Source organism: Cydia splendana, chromosome 2 (genome assembly GCF_910591565.1).
Source record: "Cydia splendana chromosome 2, ilCydSple1.2, whole genome shotgun sequence".
Taxonomy (NCBI): domain Eukaryota; kingdom Metazoa; phylum Arthropoda; class Insecta; order Lepidoptera; family Tortricidae; genus Cydia; species Cydia splendana.
The window spans coordinates 29078703-29097956 of NC_085961.1; the positions used below are offsets into that span (position 1 = coordinate 29078703).

Consider the following 19254-nt stretch of genomic DNA (forward strand, 5'->3'; position numbering starts at 1 on the left):
TCCCGCAAATGTTCAGTAAACTGCAGAGATAACTAACCCCCTGTATAGAAACTTGTTTTCGGGTGAGGGGGGGTCAGTTATCTCTGCAGATTACTGTGCATTCCTGACAAGTGTTTAAATTACTTAAAAATATAATATGTACCAAATGTACGGGTCTTGGCTGTTTTTAGCTTGTGTAAAAAATTTATATTTGAAAAATGAACCTCTAGACCTTTTTGGAGATATTTATAAAACTCTCCCACAAAAACACTACTCTAATAAAGATCTTGTTTGACAGGCACTGTGAAAGCAGTAGACAACGACTCTGGTGAAAATGGGAAGGTGTACTACCACATACTAGAGGGAAATGAGGACGGGGCCTTCACACTGGACAGAACGAAGGGCGTCATCCGAGCTAACATCAGTTTCGACAGGTGAGTTAATAGTTATTTTCACCACACCAGCTCGGAAAGACTTACTTTGCGTTTGCACATCAAAAACTGATAGCAAAGTTGCATTTTATTCACATGTGAGGCAAAGTAATCTAATGCAAATTTTGCGTTGTTTATTGGCGTAAAGTGTCAATGTCAGACTGTTTGGTGCAGCATTTGCTTATTAGAGTGAAGTATAAATGTTTTGGAATTTGGTCCTAAGATTATAGGTTAAGTATATAAAACTGTATGATCTGATATTGTCTCTTTTTTTTTCAGAGAAAAACAGCCCGAATACTCCCTAACAATATACGCCAGCAACAACCCAATTTTAGAACGAGCGGCTGCCGACTTTAACTCAGTGGACAACAGTACAGAAGGCCAGGAGAGCAGCGTCGCGTCCGTCAAGATCAAGATCTTGGACGAGAATGACAATGAGCCAAAATTCCCAGAGAAGACATATTATGCAGGTGAGATTAACCTTTCATATGTGTGTGGTAGTCAATCGTGGGTTTACCTCGGTAGTGCTGTATAGAGCAGAGACTTCAACTCAGTGGAAAACATCACAGAAGGTCAGGAGAACAGCGTCGAGTCTGTCAAGATCACGGGTCTTGGACGAGAATGACAACGATCCAAAATTCCCAGAGAAGACGTATTATGCGGGTGAGATTATTAATAGAGTCAGACCAAGAAAAGTCTGCAGCGGATTTGATAGCCCACGCAGTGCACGTGTTATTTTAAACGTCAAACTTCTATGAAATTATGACGTATAAATAACACTTCACTGCGTGGGCTATCAAATCCGCTGCAGACTTTTCTTGGTCCGAATTTATACCCTTATTTTTGTTAGTACACAAGCACTGAGGATTTTTAGGAAAATCCTGCTTGCCCTCTACTTGCACTCCGTTGTCATTATTACCATAATTTTCCTAGTTTTCGGACGGTAAGTATTTTTGACTTCAGTTCAAAATTGGTGTAGAGGCTAATTTTTATCACCATCTGACCTTCCCAGATGAAAAACGGAGTTTTATTGTAATTACCTGTTTTCTAGCAATAAAACACACGGCGCGCGTCAACGAGGCTATCCTCTCAGTAGCAGCAGAAGACCCGGATCTAGAAGAGAACGGAACTTTGGTGTACATGGTAGCTGCCTCCAATCTATACAAGTTTGGGGCTTCAAAGTCGAGTGGAAGCGTTGTACCGTCTCCTTTCAACATTACGCAGGAAGGTGAGATTTGCTCTGTGCTCTTCTTGATGTGGCGCTAAGTAATTAGTGTGATATCAGTATTACCGCTTAATTTTTCGCGCGCAAATATTCCTCTGCTACATTTTTGAGGCATTAAGGAATTATTCAAGTCTCAGTTGGACATAGACAAGGGCATGGTCTAAGTCTCATCCAAATAATTCTTAATCTAGTCCATTTTTTGACCATTGACATAGTCAGTAATTGATTTGTGGTCGACAGTAGTTATGTCAATTGATCTTTACTATTCTTTATTAATTTTCTATTCTGCAGGCGTGCTAATGACTGCGGGTTACATGGCAGAATATAACCAAGATCGTTTCGTGTTGGATATCATCGCACGTGAGCTCGCACCGCCTCATAGAGAAGCGAAAGCACAAGTCTACGTAAGTTTACCAACCTTAGCTAGACGCTAGACGTTTGATGTTTGTTTAGTTACGACTTCGTTTCGTGTTTCCAGATCTGGATAACAGACCGGTCGTCCCTCATCCGCATGGTGGTGTCGCGCGGCTGCGCGCGCCCAGAGCCAGGCGTGCGGCGCCGCCTCGCCGCTGCCAGCGGAGCACTGCTTGTGCCCGCCAGGAGGCTGCACCTGGTGCACGCTGATAGACTCTACGATGATTGGTAAGTACCATTTGGAACAAGGAAATTAATCAATTTATGTAGACCATAAATAGTAATGGATGCAATATAGAGCCCTGTGGCACTCCTAATTATACTAAAGTTCCGCTAGATCAGGTTTTAATTACAAAGATTGTGTTGTGCCACTAATTCATACACAAAAGAGAAAATGAATAAAGGGTCTAGCAGGCTAAGGAAGGAGAAGTGGCCCCTGTAATGAATATCGGATTTTTATAATGTCATTTGTTGGCTATCTTATAATATAGAAACACCTTAACTTTCAGCCCCTTATCTTGAACCGTCACCGAGATAATGTCAAATACGTCATTTTATGGACACATTTTTCAAAGTCGTTTTTCTCCTGAACTATATAAGGTAGAGCAATCAAACCAAATCATAGCTACAAAGAATGAGTAGGAGTATAACTCAGATTTTTTTTAATATTTAATTCCCTGAAAAAATAATGATTAAAATGTCAGAGAATTTTTTGACAGCTCTTTTCAACAAGTAATTGTAAAGGTACACCTATGGAAAAAATCACATAAACTGCAAATAGTATTAGCTACTACCATGCGAAAAATCAATTCAATATAATTGGTGCAACATACTTAAAAAAAATTAAATGTCAACGAAAGTGTTTAGCTATCAAAGGCGTCTTTCATTGTGAAGGAGATTTTCTGTTTAAATGAGGTTTAATTTCGTTGCCTAGCAACAGAGAGTGTTTATTTTGAACTTGACGCATGGCTGTCAAAAAAGGTTACTCAACTGCTGCAACTAAGATAACATTTAATTTTTTTTAAGTATGTTGCACCAATTATATTGAATTAATTGAAAAGTTGAAAAGAGCTGTCAAATAAATTCTCCTACATTTTAATCATTATTTTTTCAGGGAATTAAATATTTAAAAAAATCTGAGTTATACTCCTACTCATTCTTTGTAGCTATGATTTGGTTTGATTGTTCTACCTTATATAGTTCAGGAGAAAAACGACTTTGAAAAATGTGTCCATAAAATGACGTTTTTGACATTATCTCGGTGACGGTTCAAGATAGGGGGCTGAAAGTTAAGGTGTTTCTATATTACAAGATAGCCAACAAATTACATTATAAAAATCCGATATTCGTCACAGGGGCCACTTCTCCTTCCTTAGCCTGCTAGACCCTTTAGATCATTTTCAGGCAAATCATAATGATCTAATCTAAAAACGAGAGTTCCATTCCACGTTTCATGCCATCGAATGCTTTAGAAATATCACAAAATGAAGGTACCAACTCAACGCTCATTCTCTGATAGCTTAATAAAAATAAATATGACTCTTTATATAGAACAATTAAAAAATTGCAATTACTTTTGAATACCAGCTCTCAAGGCATATTTCTATTCTAAAAATATTCGAGGGTGGCAGATACTATTGGTGCGTTGTTTTATACGCTACTACTGACGCTGACTGTACGCTGCGTTGATCGAATTAGGTATAGAATATCTGATAAGGAGATTTCTTTATATTGTTCAGGTGTGAAATCCACCTATTACCAGTAGACCCAGCCTCATACCAGATCCTGCCCGTCGAGAGGGTGTTGGAAACAGTGGATTCCAAGTACGATGAGCTGAAAGATGTGTACCAGGAATATGGCGTTGAAACGCTTACGGCGGCCAGCGCTACTGCCAAAGGTAACGAATACTAGACTCTTGTAACTTGCGCTATGATTTTGACGTCTATTTTTTTTTAATCAATTTTGAAGTAGTTGTGGAAATTATTTGTACCATTTTGGAATGACGTTTATGCACTAGTTCTTAAGCTAACGAATGACATCTCTTTTATTTACACATGTGTTCGCCCGTGTTCGACGTCATAAAACGCTTAAGGGTTACAATTTAAAAATGACTGAAAATAAAAATTCTAAAATATAAATAGGGGATAGTGATTTGTCGATAAAATTCATCGTCCTATACATACTGTGGTAACTGCTCCACAATAAGTGTCCAACACTATATTTGCAACGCTAACGCTACCTATTCAAATTAATCTCTTTTTCCAGCGCCTGACAGTTTCGACCCAGCACTAGCGGCGCTCATAGCTCTGCTGATAGTCTTATTCACGGGCATTGTCACTTTCATTGTCGTCTGTGCCTGCCTAAAACATTGGTAAGTATTCAACTTTGCATATGAGATATCCCAGCCTATAATTTAGATGCTATGTCCGTCTCAATACTTTTTTTTTTGCACTGACTTGAACAAAACAGAGTGATGGAGTGTCATTATGGACGTCATTTTTTTAATAAAAATTTTACATTAATGATAACATTGCCACACTTTGTTTTGTACTGCAAATAGAATATGCTTCATTTAAGCTTTACGTGACTCCCAATATATAAGTAATATAGTATTGTATGTAGTAGGTACGTCGAGATAACTTAAAACGGGCCATTAAGCCTAGACTGCAAAATAATAGTGAAAATTTCTTGCTAAACTACCAGTTAAACCAAAGTTTATTCATTTTATTTATCAAATCTTACAGTCCAATTTTGGATAGCAGACTGATTGCAGAAATTTTGAATCACTTTCACAATATTGCAAGGACCACGTATTTCCAACCACATTACTCTATCTTCCAGGGTAATTCCCCCGCCATCCCTCCAGTCCAGCAAGGGCGACAGCCTCGCCCGACGGCGGATATTAGAAGAACTCAGCACCACAGAGAACCCTCTGTGGCTGGAGACCAAGCTACGGCCATATGAGGAGCAGGAGTTGACTATGAACGTGTTTGGAGATCAGGTGGAGCAGGGGAATGTGGAGCCCCCACAGGTTGGTACCCATCCACTTATACATACATCTATATGCACTATGCTTACGCATATTCGTGGCTGTGCTATGGTGTGATTCTTTGGGGACCCAGAATAGACGTACTATTAACCTCTTGAACGCCAAACGGCGCATCCATTTGCCGTGCCACTGACGCCACGGGGGTAAAATTTAGTTTTGTGAATAAATAATGCCAAGCTAAAAGTGGGGTGTTTTTCAGTAGATTTTCATCAAAAAACGATCGACGTCAAATGCCGTTTTGGCGTCGTTGTCACGATTTTGCGTTGACGTCAATTGCTGTCTGTGGCGTTCAAAAGGTTAACAATAAACACAGGTAAAGATGGTATTCCACCTGTCAAATTTATTGGTCAATGTGTATTTGCGTCTCACATTTCGCTTCATAAGAGAGTAGGACGCAATGCACATTGGACAAAGAAATTGGATAGGTGGAATACCATCCTTAGGCACTTTTAATTTAATGACTAACAAGAAGCTCAGTAAAACAGCATCCGGCTGGAGAAGAAATTACGGCCGTAAGATAAACAAGAGCACATCACGACCGAAATCTGGGACGATATGGTACAGTCAGCATCCAATAGTGACGGCAAAAGTGGCCAAGTATATCGTAACACACCTTTGTTAATATAGAAATAATGATATGTCCCGACATATTTGACCACCTTGTATTTGATGCTGACTGTAGCTTACCTTACTTTATACAAATATTTACTCATTTATGATGTGTACAGACGGACAACACGTACGCGACGATACAAGGTAGTCGCGCTACAGAGCGGTTTGGAGACTACGCGACGCTCGGCGGAGACTCGCCCACGCCGCTGGAAGCTGCCTTAGGATTCCAGGTAAATCTCATTTCTCTCACGGCTAAAGGGGCCCACTGATTAACAGTCCGCCGGACGGTATCGGCCTGTCAGTTAGAACAAAATGTTGACAGTTCCGAACAACTGACAGGCCGATACCGTCTGGTGGACTGTTAATTAGTGGGCCCCTTTACTCACATGAATAGACACAAGCGCCAATGAGTGTACGTACAGTAAACGCGGCTCGGCTTACCGCACTTTCAACCGTTGTCGGTAACTCGCAAAGGCGCTCGTACTCGCTCCCCCAAGTAGTGCCCACTTTATGCCTCACAAACTTTTCGTCTTAATTTGTTAGAGTGAGAAAAGAGATGGCTGGATTTTTTTGGTTGCCACTCGCTCGCCTCCATTCGCATTGGTTTGAGTTGGCCATTAATGTGTACTAGGTGTAAGATGTATTCCAATAATGTGGAGTCACTTTCGAGTGTCGAGTTATTCCAAAAATTGACTCCAACATGATAAAATTATGTTTAATTTTCGGAATTACCTACAGTTAGTACTGTGGAGTAGTCTCCACGTTTGATTAGAGGTAATTCAGAGTGACACTGTTATAAGTGCCTGCAATTAGGGCATACGAGAAAATATTTTAAGGCAAAATAAACTATCTGCTCTTTAATCATTGAACAAACCATAGTATTTAAAGAAACTATATCTTTTACAGGGCAGCACATTTAAGCCGCCGACACCGGACACGCCGGAGCCTCCACCGCGGCCCACGGCCGGCTTGGGGCCGCTATGATGGTAACTACCTACATCATCTTTTGTTATTGATGGAATAAAATGGCACCATAGCTCATACACAGAGGCCACGTAGACAGAAACACTGCTAGAGCGTTTACGCATTGGCCGATTCAATTGGATGTTGAATACGACTACAAAGAAGTAAAAATTTAGAGCCTTTTTTATATTTATATATTTTTTATATATTTATTTATTTGAATGTTTATCGTTCTATTTTTTTCTTAATATAACCTTAAACAAAAAAAAGAAGGACTTCGGTGATCCGACATCCGATATCGGATATTTACAATATGAAAATGCTCTTAGAGCAAAGTCGCTGATTTCCCCATCTTTCCCATCACGGAACAATGGTGTTCCGGACCTTTGGGAGGCGTGCGCGGAGCCGAAGCCAACACGTAGAGTCCCTTTTGACACTTTAATGAAATGTAAGGGGTACACCGAGCGGATGCTGCCCTTACCCGTATCATGGGACGCACGCAGATCATCATCTTATTATTATCATGTGTAGGTTATTCCATTCATCCATCAACCAATTCCATTCAGTACGAGTAATTTGTTCCATTCGCCTCTTTAGTAATAAAACCAATACTGGAATCAGTTATGTATCGCTGCCATACATGACCCAATTTTTTTTTATTAAGCTATGAGCTTCATCACATCTGATATTTGAGTAATTCTAAGCATTTCTAGCCTGGGAGGCAAAAAGAAGCGTGCGTCTAGTCGGGGAGGGTGGAGTACTGACTGATTCACCAACGCAGTGCCGAAACTACAAAAAATAGAAAGTTGAAATTTGCACTCTAGATTACATTTATAAATTGTGCAAGAGATAAGAAGCAATTTTGAGAAATTCAACCCCTAAGGGGTTAAAAAGGAGATGAAAGTTTGTATGGGGTTCAAGTTTTATTTTAAGATAGGAATTTGAAACTTAGTAAAAAGATATATTATTAAAATACAAGAAAACTAATTTCAGCGTTTTTGAAAATTCATCCCCTAAGGTGGTGAAAAAGGGGTCGAAAGTTTGTATGGATATCAAAAAAAAATTCGAACGCGGGACTTGAATCTATGTGTTTGGGGATATTATTAAAAGACAGGAAAAGTAATTTCAGCGTTTTGTAAAATTCATCTCCTAACACGGTTAAAAAGGGGTTGAAAGTTTGAATCCATTACAAATCCGAGTAGACGCACATTTCTTATTGCCTCCCAGGCTTGAAATGCTTAGAATTACTCAAGGAACATATGTGATGAAGCTCATAGCTTAATAAAAAATGTTTGGGTCAACTTTATAACTGCTTCCGCTACAATTTGTACAGTTGAATAGATTTTGCATTTGTCATTATATTCTGAAATAGTCTTATTGTACCTTGTTTTGTCAAGTTTTATCATATATTTTTTATTTTCAGATGAATGTCGAATCTTGCTCTAGTTTAGTAATTAAATTTAGTTCTTAAGCTGCATGTAAATAGAGTCTCAAATGTAGTGCATGTTGGCAATGTATTATATTCCTCTTCATTCAAGTAAATCATTATCGTTTTAAAGACTGCATATATAGGTTTTGTTACCAATTATTTGTTTCGATTTATATTACTTTGTCAACGTCCATTTATAGAAAGATTTTGATAAAATTATTTCCAGAAATTGTGATGACATATTTTTGGTGTTTTATAAGTATTACATAGTTGGCAGCTTTTTAATTCTAAGGTTTAAACAGACAAGACAAGGAACTAATCTGTCTACTAGTAAGAAATCTATAATATTATGCACTAAGTTGCTCTAAACACCGACAATATTTTACTCGCTAAGGCCGGTGTCTGAAAAATAATATTATGATATAGATTCTAAAAACACTGTAACATTCCTTATTTATTACTTGTTAATAATTGAGATTATAATGCAGATGTAGTATTGTTTCCGTCGTATCGTCGTCGTATTTGTCATGCTACTTCGGCCAACCTCAGTACTTGTTGTACCGAGACTAAATAAAATAGCAAAACACGTTCGTACGTTTCCGTGAAAAAAACGATGGAAAATAATTATGCACTAGGTACATCTGTAAGCGAGAAAAAATCTAGTGTTCTTAAAAGTAGGTGCCGTGACCAGGATTTTACTGTCACCATCAAAAATATCGGAGAGGCTGAAGTGCTTAAAAAAATCTGAACACGCACTCTAACGCCTTGACAATAGAGGCGTTTTCTGATATTTGTGAACACCTTGGCCTCTCCGATATATCTGATGGCGACTGCACGTTTACAAATAAAACGGTGGTTACGGTTTCAAATAAAGTCCAAATAAATGTTGTACTACTAGTTACAATATATCATGAAGAAATTTTATGAAATGATCATTTTAATCAATGATGATGTAAATACAGTAAGTACAGATGTAGTGCATAATTATTTTCCTTCGTATTTTCACGGAAACGCACGAATCTGTCTTGCTATTTCAGTCAGTCTCGGTACAAAAAGTACTGAAGTTGACTGAAGTGGCATGACAAATACGAACGTTTCCGAGAAAATACGATGGAAATCAATTATGCACTACATCCGTATTGGCGTTCCCTGCCGTCTTTAGGGCGTAAGCAAATCGCAATACTTTTTATTGATATGAGAAATTAACTGTATACGTAATGTAACATATTTATTTGCTGTATCTTAGCCATTTAGGTTCGTTTGTTTTCCAATTTGCATTTTGATGTTGATTTTGTTCTATATTTTAATTGCTAACTCGATATGCGTTCCTTATTTCAGATATACAGTAGGTATTGTATCTATTGTATTCGTACATATTGCATAATATGTCTCGTTACTTTGGCAGCTGTGTTATTTTATCTATTGAAACTGTTTTTACCAATTTCAATGCCATAATATTCATTATATTCATGTACAAATAGTGTACAAAGAACGTTACGTTTAAAATTATTTCGGAAGTTTAACGTGTCAAAAAAGTCGTTTGTAATATCATATTTTATTTTTAAATTTGTCTTAAGTATTTTAGACATTAAAAAGTCATTTCTAGATCTGTATATGTAAATACTGAACTATTTTTATACCTAAAAGTATTATTTAACAACGAAAAATAAAGAGATCTTTTTTAAAAGAAATCAGCTGCTTTTATTTACCAAAGGTACCTAGTTTACTTATATTCATGCCAACGGATGAAATGATTCCAGGTAAAATTGTTGTTATATCTTATATTACAAAAATATTTTACATTGCAATAAAATATTAAACAATAATTACGTAAATATAAAATTTATTATTAATAAGACAACAAATTGTACTAGTAGGTACTTGAACTTAAGTGGTATTAAATAAAAATAATTATGTTCGGAAAAATCTTTGTCTCTAAATTACGAAAATGTTTAACAAGGTATTTGTTGTTTTGTACTTCGAGTAGAGAGCCAACCGAAAATAAGTACCTAAAAAGTTTGGAAAAACATACTCTTCTCAAATTTTCAGAATTTTAAATCATTAAAATAATTGATACCTAATAAATACTTGATAACATGATATAATTTCAAGATTTTTCCGAATATAATCTCTCCTTCAGCTATCACAGTGGTCCTAAGTACGTTTTCTAAAGTAAGTTAAATTAGGTAACATCACTAAACTGGAAAAGCACAATTACACATATCATACTTGGCATGTGAAATGTCATGCTACCTACGACATTAAGCCTTTGTTTGGCTCCATTAATATAATAAAATAACATAACTATGTATGTACATTATAAAAGTATACAATAAAACCAGAATTTATCCGTATGACGAATCAAAAAATAATTTTGTTGCTATGGATTTTGGAAGTTTTGGAACCAATTAAGTTACCTTGTTACCAATTTTTTATTTATCTTAATCATAAGGACAAACCAGAATTGGTAATTTTGTATTCTGCAACGTTATTGCATTACAAAATGCAATTACATTTTATAAAAACAACAAGCTCCTTAACATCTAATTTAGTTTAATAAGTTAAGACTTTTATCCTAGGATGAGACCAATATGCTATGCTTTGGTGTGAATCGAGAATGAAAGTCTCAAGTAATTTTTAATTCAAGTGTTTTCATTCTCAAATCAAAAAAGCATGGACCTCATTAAAAAAAAGCCTGTCGGTATTATGGTCGCGTTTTTATCATTTATCACTATTGATAAAACTTTCCACTTTGACAAATCATATATAAGTGAGAATTTATCGCACATTTTCTTGACACGCGATTAATAATAAAATACGCGACTATTAACCGTACTTAGATGATAAATTAATAGAAATGAGCTTTTTACTGCTCAAAACTCATGGCACTTTCGAATTGATTAAACAGAAAGCTGTAGCCTACTTACTCTATAATGAAATATCCATTTCAGCTAGGTGCCTTATCCTAGTAAGGTCCAATCTATTTTTAAGACAAGTGACTATCAGTCAATAGAAAATCAAATTCGAGGGCTATATTTTGATGGTATAAAATATGAATCGGACCTTGCCGGGGTAATGTGCTAGCCGGAAAAATAACATGATGCTATATGATTCCAATTGATCTTTGTCGATAGGAATCTGTGCACATTTTGATCCCTGATTTTGAAAAGGTGCACAGATTTTGTACTCGGTCACAGAATAAGTAATAGTACTAGGTACAGAAGACTCACTCTCTAACAAAACGCGTCTGTTACGATCAGAACAGATATGGCCGCTAGGTGGCGACAGCGCCACGCGCGGCTTATGGCAAACCCCAAAATTGGGGCCGAACGGATGTACTTTTAGCTACCTGTAGCAAAGCGACGAAATCGCGGAGTGAGCCACGCCTGACTCGGTTCGTAATGTATGAGATAGGTTATGTACAAGAAAATTCGTTTTAAAAATATCAACATAAGATATACGTATCTATACAGACGCAGATAACGTTGCAAACCCTCAAGAGATCTGTGATAGCTTTTGTTTGCGACTTGGGTTAATATGACGCCTATACCAGCTGGAGTTGAACCAAAAAGAAACATACCTACGCTTGTTGTGAATTGCAATCGTGCTCTGTAGAATAGACACGGACACCAGAAAATTTGAAAGCTTCCTTCAGAAGCTTATTGTTCGGAAACGTACATATTACGATTTAATACTTTTCTAGTTCCTCATTAATAATTATGAAGACCTATAGTTGTGCCGTTCTCGAGAACGTTCTACGTTTTGTATAGGTTTCCCCATAGTAAACAGAGAAAGTGAACATTCGCGAGAACGGCACAACTATATGAAGGCCCTCTATAATCATTATGATGACATCGAATTTGTCCTTCATAAAGACACATTACGATTTAATACACTTTTCCAGCTCCTCAACAGCTTTGTCGGCCCTGGCGCGCGTGTGCTTACGCACGTGGTTAAGTTTCCGCGTCGCGTGCGCAACTAGGTCCTTGTAAGCGTGGCGCGAGTGAAGGATGTCGTCGCGGACGCGGTTGATCTCTTGCTGGGCCAGGCTGCGCCAGCGCTTCATACGTGGCATCGTCTGGAATGATAAAGATACTAAGATTTATGTTTTTTTAGGATTGTCTGCACTTTAGTTTTTTTTAAGCTACGCAACCTTCCGTGGGTTTCAACGTCTTGTGTGGGTTTTTAACCACGAGGAAATTGTGTAAGAAAGTATACCTACAGTCAATGTGTTTTCAGATGTTATGCTAGTTATGCTACCACGTGACAGGCATAGTACAGAGTGTGGGGCCACAGGACATTGACAAATGTTAATAAGGTTGTTTCTTTTAAAGAAATATTCTTATTCTTATTCGGGAGTAGGTAAGTATATAAAAGTTACTATTGAAGAGTTGATCATGACACTGTAGCACTTCTAGATAAAACTAATAATTTGCCAAGATTAAACTGTTCTGTAGGTGCAAATCATGCTATGATAACACAACACATCTTTTAAGCCACGACGGAAATTTTAAACAGTAACATTCATTTCTCAATACCGATGCAGGTAAGTCAAAAATTAAAATGAAAAAGAGTCACCTTACCTCACATGCCAATCCGCAGTCTAAAAACATCTTGTCACATTTCTTGATATAGTCGTCACTCTGAAACAAAACGAATGACAAATAATTATAACAACGTATTTACATTGCGTCATAATAAATTACATATTATATAAAATGCTGCTGTCATGTGCCTACATGTTACTCGAAGAAGTTTGGCAAGGAGTCAATGAATAAATTAGTCTAACATTAGGTACTAATTGAACGCTTTGTGTACTGGCATTTGTCGATTTATAAAGAAAATGATAAAGTTAGGAATATACCTACATAGAAATAGGCGCTAACGACCTGATTTGAACTTAAAAATACGTCAAAAATTTGCTAAAGATACGATAGTTACATATCCGATCCATGTCTTATTTTTTACACGCATCTTAAAGTTCGAATCGGGCCGTAAGTATGATTATAAAATGAGTGTAGTACTAAAACGTAAGCCCTAAATTGGCATAGGCTGGATGTTTCTGGAGAAACTCACAGTTGAGAACTGCCAACCGTCTCCGTGGTGAAAAGGTGGCTCTACTTACTATAGTATGGAAGGTGGAGTTACCTTGTTAAGATGCATTCGGAACACAACCATGTGTCCTAGCAGGAACTTATGATGGTTCTCCGCGCTGAAGGTGGCGGCGCGGCGTGCGTCACGCACCGCCTCTGCTACGCTCAGGTCGAATTTTGACGAGCAATGTTCTGGCTGAAACAACGAAAGTTAGGCATATACTTAATTAGTGAATAGAATCAGGCGTTACTTTGCGGAAATCCATACTAATTAAAACCAAAATATTACTTTGCTAATCCGCGAAAAGATAACGTGCTAGTCAATCAGTGCTAACCCGTTATACTTACTTGCGTATTTTTACATGCAATTAATATTCCCACCCTCCCACCGCAAAAATAAATACGCAAATAAATATAACAAACCACCACCAAAAGAATAAACCTCGACACGTGTTTCGCCTCCCTACGAGGCATCCTCAGGAGTTGTTGACGGTCTGACGCCCGGCAACGGAATGACCTGTCTAGAATGGTCGGCCATATTTATACCTTGACCACTCCCCCTACCGTGCAAGTGTGAGTGAGATGGAAAAATTCGTAATAACGGCGATGACGCAACATTCAATTGTTTGTTAAGAATCATGCCCCTATTGTTGTACCTAATTATTTCCAGTTGTTCCAGAACACCCAAACGCAATCCCTTTTCGCAAACATGTAAAATATCAAAAGAATGATTCTCAGATAAAGTGTGACCTGTATCTAATAAGTGCTTTGCAAAATTGGACTTCTCTGGATGGTTATGTCTATATGACGCAACATGCTCTTTATACCTAGTAGTGAAACTACGGCCCGTTTGCCCCACATACACTTTATTGCAATCGTCACAGGTAAGCTTATAAACTCCAGACTTTTTCCCATTCTCGATCTTATCTTTGCCATTGCAAAGCTTCGAGTGCAAAGTATTATTTGTCTTAAAGGCCACAGGAATGTCGTTAGACTTCAAAATTTTGTAAATTGCATCAGACAACTTGCCAACATAAGTTATGCTCGCTTTATATTTCTTAATCGGTTCAGAGGATCGTGCCGCATACAACATAGTGTTGACCATACTATTCCGCTTTTTCCTGATGATACCATCCACAACAGACTTATCGTAACCATTCGAAACTGCTAAGTGATAAATATTATTTAATTCAATCTGATAGTGTTCATCAGAAAGAGGCACAGTCAACATTCTATGCACATAACAATGAAAAGCAGCCAACTTATGCTGCCACGGATGCGTGGAAGAAGCCGGGATAACTGTATCGGTATGTGTAGGCTTACGGTAAATTTTGAACTGATGCCTGTTGTTTACTTTAGTGATTGTTAAATCTAGAAAATTCAATGAGTTGTCTTGCTCTAGTTCCTTTTTAAACTTAATTTTTGGATGCTTACCATTAATTTCAGCAATAAATGCATCCAGCAGGCTCATACTACCCGTCCAACAAATAATCAAATCATCCACGTATCTAAAATAGTATAATATATTATTGTTGCCCACAATATGCTGGTTCTCAAAATGGTCCATAAAAATATCAGCCATTAAAGGACTTAGTGGTGAACCCATAGCCAAACCATCACTTTGCAAATAGTACTGTCCCCCAAATCTGAAATAATTTTGTTTCATACAAATCGCTGTTAGATCTATCAATTCATCTACTTCCCCTGGATGTAAACGTTGCCTTTCAAAAAGACCCTTAATAATCTCCAAAGTCTCTCCATATGGCACATTTGTAAACAAACTGTCTACATCCAATGAAAGAAGAACAGCATTATCTGGTATGTTAATGTCCTGGATCTTTTCTATTAACTGCAAGCTATTTTTCAAGCAATATTTCGGCTGGAACTGGGACTTGTCTCTTATAATGGAATTCAACCTTTTTGCCAGATTATAAGTTGGCGCACCCAAATATGAGACCACTGGACGAACTGGGATATTATCCTTATGAATTTTGGGAAGTCCATAAAGAATAGGAGCTCGTGGATTCATAGGCACAACCATACTCTTCTGATGTTCGGTTTCAAAAACAAATGAAGAATTCTTAACTGCTTGTCTAAGATCTTTCTGGAACCCTGGAGTTGGGTCTCTTTGCAATCTCGTAAATCCGTCACCTTGAATAAGGTCTAGTACTTTCTGATTATACTGTCCCTTCTCCATAATCACAATGCAGTTGCCTTTATCTGCCTTTGAAACCACCAAATCACTGTCTTGCACTTTCTGTTGTATAGATCTTAGCAGCAAAACATCAGAATCAACACACGCACTCTGTGCTGGACTAGTACTCTTGATAACATTAGCCACCATGGTCTTTGTATCTACATCACCACGGCCCCGCACTATTGCAACCTCAGAATCCACTGCCAAATTTTCTAATGTTCTATGAGTAATTTTTGACTGGAAATTATACTTCAAACCTTTATCTAAAAGCCCAATTTCATTTTCTGAGAACTCCACATTAGTTAAATTCTTGACTCGAGGATGGAAAACATGGTGAGTTGTTACTTGAATTTTTCCATCTCACTCACACTTGCACGGTAGGGGGAGTGGTCAAGGTATAAATATGGCCGACCATTCTAGACAGGTCATTCCGTTGCCGGGCGTCAGACCGTCAACAACTCCTGAGGATGCCTCGTAGAGAGGCGAAACACGTGTCGAGGTTTATTCTTTTGGTGGTGGTTTGTTATATTTATTTGCGTATTTATTTTTGCGGTGGGAGGGTGGGAATATTAATTGCATGTAAAAATACGCAAGTAAGTATAACGGGTTAGCACTGATTGACTAGCACGTTATCTTTTCGCGGATTAGAAAAGTAATATTTTGGTTTTAATATACTTAATTAACTGTCTCTACATAATTATGGGTAGAGACAAAATCTCTGACCTACACTGAAGATATTTAAGAGTCTTACGAACCCCCAGCCAAGATTTTGATCCCATACAATCTAAGTTACTCTCTCATTTTGAACGAAAACCTGAAATGACATGAAACTTGGTGGAAGCCTGAAAGTTGCACCCATAACAGAAAAAGTAAGGGCAAATCGCCTAGCGTGGTACGGGCATGTGATGCGGAGGGATGAAAGTCATGTGACGAGAAAGGTATTACGAATGAATGTGGAGGGAAGTACGAGGAAAGGAAAACCGAGGAAAAGGTGGATGGACTGTGTGAGAGATGATATGAAACGAACGCAAGTGAATGATGAAATGACGGGCGACAGAGAGGTGTGGAAGAGAAAGACATGCTGCGCCGACCCCAAGTGAATGGGACAAGGGCAAGAGAATGATGAATATATCTATACCTGGCGGTCTAGCATAAGGTGCGTTCTCGCGTGAGTCCATAGGTACTTGTGTAGGTATGGAGTCGCGCGCGACAACGCAACTTATCATGGTATTAGTTTTTCTTGCTATAGGTAATAGGTACAATAGTACATTGTAAGAGAGGACGGAAAACCACAAAAAGATGGACGAGTGTGTTTGAGACAAATAATACGAGTCCATCTTTAGTGTTTCCGGCCGAGGCATTACATAGTGCTTTTCACGACTACTGCGAGGAAATAAGAAACAACATTTGCATAACTATAAGTACTACCCCGCGATTTCTCTGGTAGCAAATTACTAGTCACTGCCTGTGCTGTCTCTTGAATTTCGGTAAGCGTCAGCGTAAGAATATCATTTTCTTCACTAGAAGAACTCATTTTTATAGCGAGCGTAGATACGTGTTTCTTGTATTTTTAGTCAAACACAATTTACACTATCCAATTCAGTAAGTATTTTTCGATCCCGCCTTTTTTACTTTTTTTATCACTTTTAAGAGGCGTTTTTCTGTTATTTGCTTCAAACCGACTCTAAACTTAGAAGCGTTTTTGCTATAATAAAAAGAACACAAACAGCTACAAAAGTAAAAAATGCCTTAAGCGTTGAACTGAATGGATAATTATTAAAAAAAATTAACACATTTCCGAACAGTGGCGTGAAAAGAAAATAAAGTGTGTAGAAGTTGTGTATTAAAACGTTTACTCGCTCTATTTTCTAAGTGAATCTGAAGCATGGTACAATTTTAACTGTCCATCGATAGACCTTATGCCTTTTGTAATAAGGTTTACGAACTGTCAGTTAACAAGATGAGCAATGTAATATATATTATAACAATTTTGAATGATTCACGGTTATAGTTTCACTAGACTTATATCGACCGGGATATGAATCGTGATTACCTTTTGCATTGTTATCATCAGTTACCCGTGAACAAGATGCATGTAACTGCGTCGAAATATCGGGAGCTCGAAAACAATACATCATCACGGTTCATATCCCGGTCGATATACTTAAGTCTAATGTACTATTTGTGTGTATATTTTTAGACTAAATATTTATTATGTAGGTACCAATCAATACTAAAATATTCCTAGGTTAATAGATTACCTTGTGTTCCAAATATTATAACACATTTAACGGGATTACTAAAACCACCTTCATGCACGTAAACATTACATCCCATAATAAAATATTGTGGGACATTAAATTCGGTGCGCCATTCAAGAAAGCTGTCAATAATTATAGACGACCACGGACGGGTGACCTCATTGTCGTGTGGCCACGAAACCAGCGATTTGCAGTTTGACGTTAACTTTATTATTATGGTGCACTGGGTGAGGTCGTGTGTTTATTTTAAGCGGCGTAAAATGAACATATTTTAGAGAACACATGTATGACATTGCAAGTCATAATTTATTACGTTATACTCGTAATATTTATTAATGGTTATCTCGGTACCTATATAATCCTTCATCATCATTAGGCAGGGAGACAAATGGGAGCGATTCATAAAAATGCACCTATTCAAATCTGTGCCCTGCGGAGACAAAATGGGAATACACATAAAAATGGGCTGAGTCATGGCATCGAATCGAACATTAAAAACTTTGACTCTCATTGTAAAACACGATTTTTATTGTGTTTTAATGTACATATACACGGTGGCCGAAAAATAAGTGCATTCCCGTTGCCAGAGAGATTTTGGGATTATACTGAGCAACTTTTACTATGGGACCATCCCCGAAAACGCGAAAAAAAAATTTACCCTTCCATAGAAAATGAACCAGCCAAAATGTATGAAACAGCCAAATTTTTTTGCGATTTCGGGGTTGGTCCCATAGTAAAAGATGCTCAGTATAACCCCAAAACCTCCCTGTCAACGGGAATGTACTTATTTTTTGACCACCGTGTATTAACTTAATTAAGTAGGTACTTAACTGTAGGTACTTAATTAAGGTATTGATTGATTGTTTATAAATATCATATTATCAAGGATCATTGTAATGAAAACTTGCTTTCATTGAAGTGGAGTTCTAAATCCAATTATACGCAATGACTAACTGTACAATGCATTATTAAGCGAGTACAAGGACTGATTGTACAATAAAGTGCTGAATATTTTCGACACTCGCCTGTTTCATGGCCACACGTGTGCAAACGCCCGTCACTGTCAAGGTAATTCGTTACGACGCTACGAGTATTGCTTGCTGTGTTGTCGCGCGTCATTCCCAGTCCAACCTACAGTCTATCTATTCTATAGGTTGTTTTAGTTGAGGTATCGAAGCAGGGTAAACTGTAGTAATTGAACTTATAATATGTAATAATAGTCACAGTTTAATCTACAATATCTGGGAGACGGAAAACATGTAAAAACTCAAAAATGCGCGTTTTCCCAGAGAAAAGACCTAGCTAGATCGATTTTTCGCCCCCGAAAACCCGATCGCCCCATGAGCCGTTTCCGAGATCCGAGAAAAGGTAGACAAGACGAATTGCTCGTTTAAAGGTATTAGATACCTTCTCGTAAGTAGTAAAATCTAAAATAATATTTATTTATGATACAAGTGCGAGAAATAGGAAGTTAGCAACGAGTGGCGAATTTTAAAACACGGCCGAAGGGAGTGTTTTAAATCGACACGATTTTCGAATGGCACTTTAAATTTTCGACGTAATTACGTATGGAATGGAACACTAGATGTACTGTAATTTTT

At 37.6% G+C, this 19254-nt stretch overlaps 2 protein-coding genes across 2 annotated transcripts in view; one reads left to right on the top strand and one right to left on the bottom strand.

Moving 5' to 3' along the window:
- Positions 1-19254, top strand: part of LOC134806110 (cadherin-87A) — a 484783-nt gene that overhangs the window by 49128 nt on the left and 416401 nt on the right. The window contains exons 28-38 of the mRNA XM_063779387.1: positions 278-413; positions 690-880; positions 1462-1638; positions 1927-2039; positions 2114-2277; positions 3789-3946; positions 4315-4420; positions 4891-5080; positions 5827-5940; positions 6617-6696; positions 8097-8195. Of these exons, the coding sequence (XP_063635457.1) occupies positions 278-413; positions 690-880; positions 1462-1638; positions 1927-2039; positions 2114-2277; positions 3789-3946; positions 4315-4420; positions 4891-5080; positions 5827-5940; positions 6617-6694 (1427 nt within the window). The 3' untranslated portion in view covers positions 6695-6696; positions 8097-8195. The remainder of the gene's footprint in view (positions 1-277; positions 414-689; positions 881-1461; positions 1639-1926; positions 2040-2113; positions 2278-3788; positions 3947-4314; positions 4421-4890; positions 5081-5826; positions 5941-6616; positions 6697-8096; positions 8196-19254) is intronic.
- Positions 11662-19254, bottom strand: part of LOC134806107 (uncharacterized) — a 38475-nt gene continuing 30882 nt past the window's right edge. Inside the window, exons 3-5 of the mRNA XM_063779382.1 lie at positions 13251-13391; positions 12686-12745; positions 11662-12180 (exon numbers count right to left, since the gene is read on the bottom strand). Coding sequence (XP_063635452.1) covers positions 11983-12180; positions 12686-12745; positions 13251-13391 — 399 coding nt within the window. The 3' untranslated portion in view covers positions 11662-11982. The remainder of the gene's footprint in view (positions 12181-12685; positions 12746-13250; positions 13392-19254) is intronic.